The 3,808-nt window shown below is 40.3% G+C and overlaps 2 protein-coding genes across 2 annotated transcripts in view; one reads left to right on the forward strand and one right to left on the reverse strand.

Moving 5' to 3' along the window:
* Positions 1 to 610: 610 nt before the first annotated feature.
* Positions 611 to 2,537, reverse strand: SARC_11480 (hypothetical protein; the record flags this gene model as incomplete). Its single annotated transcript, XM_014294434.1, has 3 exons — positions 611 to 1,198; positions 2,019 to 2,257; positions 2,477 to 2,537. The coding sequence occupies 3 exons, from the start codon at positions 2,535 to 2,537 to the stop codon at positions 611 to 613; spliced, it is 888 nt and encodes a 295-aa protein (XP_014149909.1).
* A 1,042-nt stretch (positions 2,538 to 3,579) lies between these two features.
* The window catches only part of SARC_11481 (hypothetical protein), a gene marked incomplete at its 5' end in the record, with an annotated part of 6,157 nt that continues 5,928 nt past the window's right edge, over positions 3,580 to 3,808 (forward strand). Inside the window, one exon of the mRNA XM_014294435.1 lies at positions 3,580 to 3,598. Coding sequence (XP_014149910.1) covers positions 3,580 to 3,598 — 19 coding nt within the window. The remainder of the gene's footprint in view (positions 3,599 to 3,808) is intronic.

The raw sequence follows: 3,808 nt of genomic DNA on the forward strand, positions 1-3,808 counted from the left end.
GCTTCAATCATTCCAAGATATCTCATTGGTTCTGCTTGCGGGCTGGTATTGCTTCAAAGGTTTGTGTGTGTACATACAAGCAAGATCCGCGTGATGACAATCCTGTGAGATGGCCATCGTAATATCACGATGATGCAACTGGAATTCCACAACAACTGTCCGCCCAATTGTTAGCCAAGAAATAACCCGTTTTGAAAGTCCACAAGGTGGTCTCCTTTTTGAGGAAGAACGAAAGCTTGTTTTTTCCGCTGTGAGAAGTTGCCGATGTTCTGCGCTGTGGCCTAAAAATGTTCTGCACTGTGGGCTAAAATTGGACTAAAAATGTTCTGCACTGTGGCCTTAAAATGGCCTAAAAATGTTCGGCACTGTGGCCTAAAAGTGTACATGACGACCTGATACAACACTTCATACCTGGAGACATCTGTCACCACCCCGGTAAACTTGCCCTCCTACGTTTCCACTTTCCCATACAAGTCATTCATACTCACTCGACTATATACTAAAACTGTTCACCAGTAGTAGTATCAATGTGCACAATGGAGCAACCATTCGAATACAAATGACCATAGATTCGATCCGTATTCATTTATTTAATTACTGCTTACTACCTTTAAACTTCCATCCGTCTTTTAGTGAATGCATGTATATATATATCTCCCTCCTGCAGTACGAGTTCCTCATCAAACTGCTCCTCCATCAACTTGAAAAACCTTGCCTCCCAATCAAATCTATTTATAGTGACCAGGTAAGCTTTTGTATTAGGCCCGCAAAGCTTTTCATAAGTCTGAACCAGTGGCTCTATATTCTCATGTGCAAAAATAAGATCCGACCCAATAACCACATCCCAGTGGTGGCCCGATTGTGGTCCACTCACTCCTTTCCTCTTACCCACTCGCCCTATTAATGCCTCACTACCCAGTGTGCCCCAGAAGAGCTCCTCAATATCCCAAGCACCCTCACTCGATACTAGTCCACTATCATCACCTCTTTCTTCGACCTTCTCTGTCGTAAATACTTCATTACCCCCTCTCACAGTAAAACGTGTTCTGCTATTGTCCCGGCTCATCTTTTCCAGATTGCCTTCTACGTTATGCCGGATAGTGTCTAGAACTGGCTCCTGATCGGTGAAAGTCACACTTTTGCAGCCCAGCAAGCTCAAGGTGATGCCTACTAATCCAGTGCCTGAGCCAATTTCTAACTGTGGTGCCAAGAATGGACAAGTCGAATAAATCAGTAAAAGGATCGGAGTGTGTACATGACACGTGCAGTGTGTATGTATTCTTGTGGATGTTGGCTTGTGTGTACGCACTATTAGTTTTGATTTGTGGGTTGTGTAAAGTCATGTTACTTCTCAGTGTGTCTTAAATCTGATATTTGTAGTTATCAACCTTGTGGCCTTCATATCTGCATTTTTTAGTAACCATACCTTCAACTTGCTTGGATAAAAAATTGAACAAACCAAGTATATATAGACAACATTTACGAACGAAGTGCAAATAAACCTAATGTCGACGGAGGGATGGGCACTGCCTATGAATATGTATATAATGAAGCAGATAGGTTCCATGTATTGTGCACTCAAGACCATGTTCAGAAATGAATACATGTATGTGTCTAAATAGTACCATTCCGAGCGCATCGGGGTAGCTACGTGCGTGAATAGGGGCGAGAGCACAAGTGATAGTCGCACAGAAGCTTCAAGAAGAATGCATCTCATGACGTGTAGACGACGAGATGTACACTTTCAGACATTCGGTACTCGTCTAACCCCAGGGGGAAGAGTGTAACGTAGCATCACGGACAAAGCTTCGTAGACACAACAACTCATAATATTGTATTCATTGGAACATTATAGCCCAGGGCGTATTGGCTTGCAAAGCTCTAAGATACATATACACGTTGCCTTTAACTATGCTTTACAAGATTTATATATCACAACCTCAAACGCATCACCCAACACGTTCAAGCGCTAATTTCACACAAAATATCTCCCACGATCAAACACGTACTAAACATACCGCCGATATCCTACCCCACTCCTCGTCCCTCTCCGTGAGCCACTTGGACGCAACCCGAGCACACTTAGTAGTTCCGCCTAAAATCTCCACAGATTTTCCACAGATATGAAATTTCTGCTGCAAACTTTGGTCGTGCGAGTCATCGTTGTGTGTAGTGGCTTCGCCGTTTAGACAGCGTTGGCACTCGCATTTCTTGCGCAGGGCATCCACGGACCATCTCTGCGCAGTTGTGGCGGTATCTGTGTGTGCAGATGATTGCGCATGCACGTATGAGCTTTTGTGTGTGCGTACTCTGGATAATAGTACGCGTGGAATTCGAGTGAGCCAATATCTGTTTTTCTAATGACGAGATATCCGAATGTATACCCAGATGTAAAATCGTCCATTCGTACCCTGCACGCGATGTACACAAATCACTCAACATTTAAGTCCAACAGCAAATACTCTGACAACCATACAATTTCCCAGTGAGAATGACAGTGCACTACACAGCGAGTACTCGCGTCTGATCTTAAGCATTACGAATACGTTGTTCGACACGAATGTGGCGTGTCCACTGCTACACAATTATCCTAAAACAAGCAAGCCTGAAATGTATACAATAATAATTTCGCACGTACGTAGGGCTTCTGGCACGTAGACACGGTACTCATTGCGCATGGAATATTTATATGTGATAATCTTTTATACTGACCTGCCATTCTCTTTGGTGTGTGTTGTTGATACACTATGGACAAACCAGCCAGAAAATTCGATAGAAGAAGTGTGTACAAAATTAACACGCGCTGTTTGAGCACTGGTAGGTTGATTTTGACAATTCCAATCGACGGCTTCGATGATTAAACCTGATCTGTTCAGAAGATCCTAAATAGATACGAATCAATCTGGATATATCTTTATTCTTTAGGCTGAGCAGCGACAACATTCACTACGATAACATCACTGTAAAATGTAAATAAAAAATATGTGAATTCGTGTCTATGACATAGCCTTCTAAATAGTAAATGAGACGCATATTTATGTAGGGACACGCATGTTTATCTTTATTGTATAGAAAAGGCTTATCCAGATCTATAAAGTTTTTTGGCGGGCTGAAGGGAAATTAGTTCAGGTCTACACATACACCCATAGCTGTGCACTAATCAGAAATCAACACACTATTTGTTTAACAGATTCACGTGTATTTACCCAACATCTCTATTTAGTAAATATATATTTAGTATTTGTTAAAAAATATAGCTGCATATCATCATACATACACTTCATTTGTATCTATTTATAACCTTCTTGGGTTATGGTCATAGTGGTATATATGACCTTGCTAGTGTACATTTGACGAGTATATCGGTTTTTTCAGAAGCAGTAGCTGAGACGACTGATTCAGATATTTTCACCGTTTTGCTGCGAGTGTGCAGCAGTGTGATCGTCTATCGTTACAGCTTCTAGAATCGAAATAAACTATAAAAACAGACGCTACACACATAGAGATAACCATATATCTGTATAATCAATTTGTGATTCCAATCGACCAGAAAAGGTTCTGACTGCTGAGGCTAAAGCAATGTCGACGATATCGGCCGGTATGTAGAATTAAAATTGATTCATAAACAAATCTATATGTATGTGAACGAGTTAACTTATGACTTGCGTGCTACAACTGCAAATTACTTCTACATGGATATATATATATATATATATATATATATATATATATATATATATATATATATATATATATAGTAGTAGTAATTAATTAATATATATATATATATATATATATATATATATAT

Source organism: Sphaeroforma arctica (assembly GCF_001186125.1).
Source record: "Sphaeroforma arctica JP610 unplaced genomic scaffold supercont1.1710, whole genome shotgun sequence".
Taxonomy (NCBI): domain Eukaryota; class Ichthyosporea; order Ichthyophonida; genus Sphaeroforma; species Sphaeroforma arctica.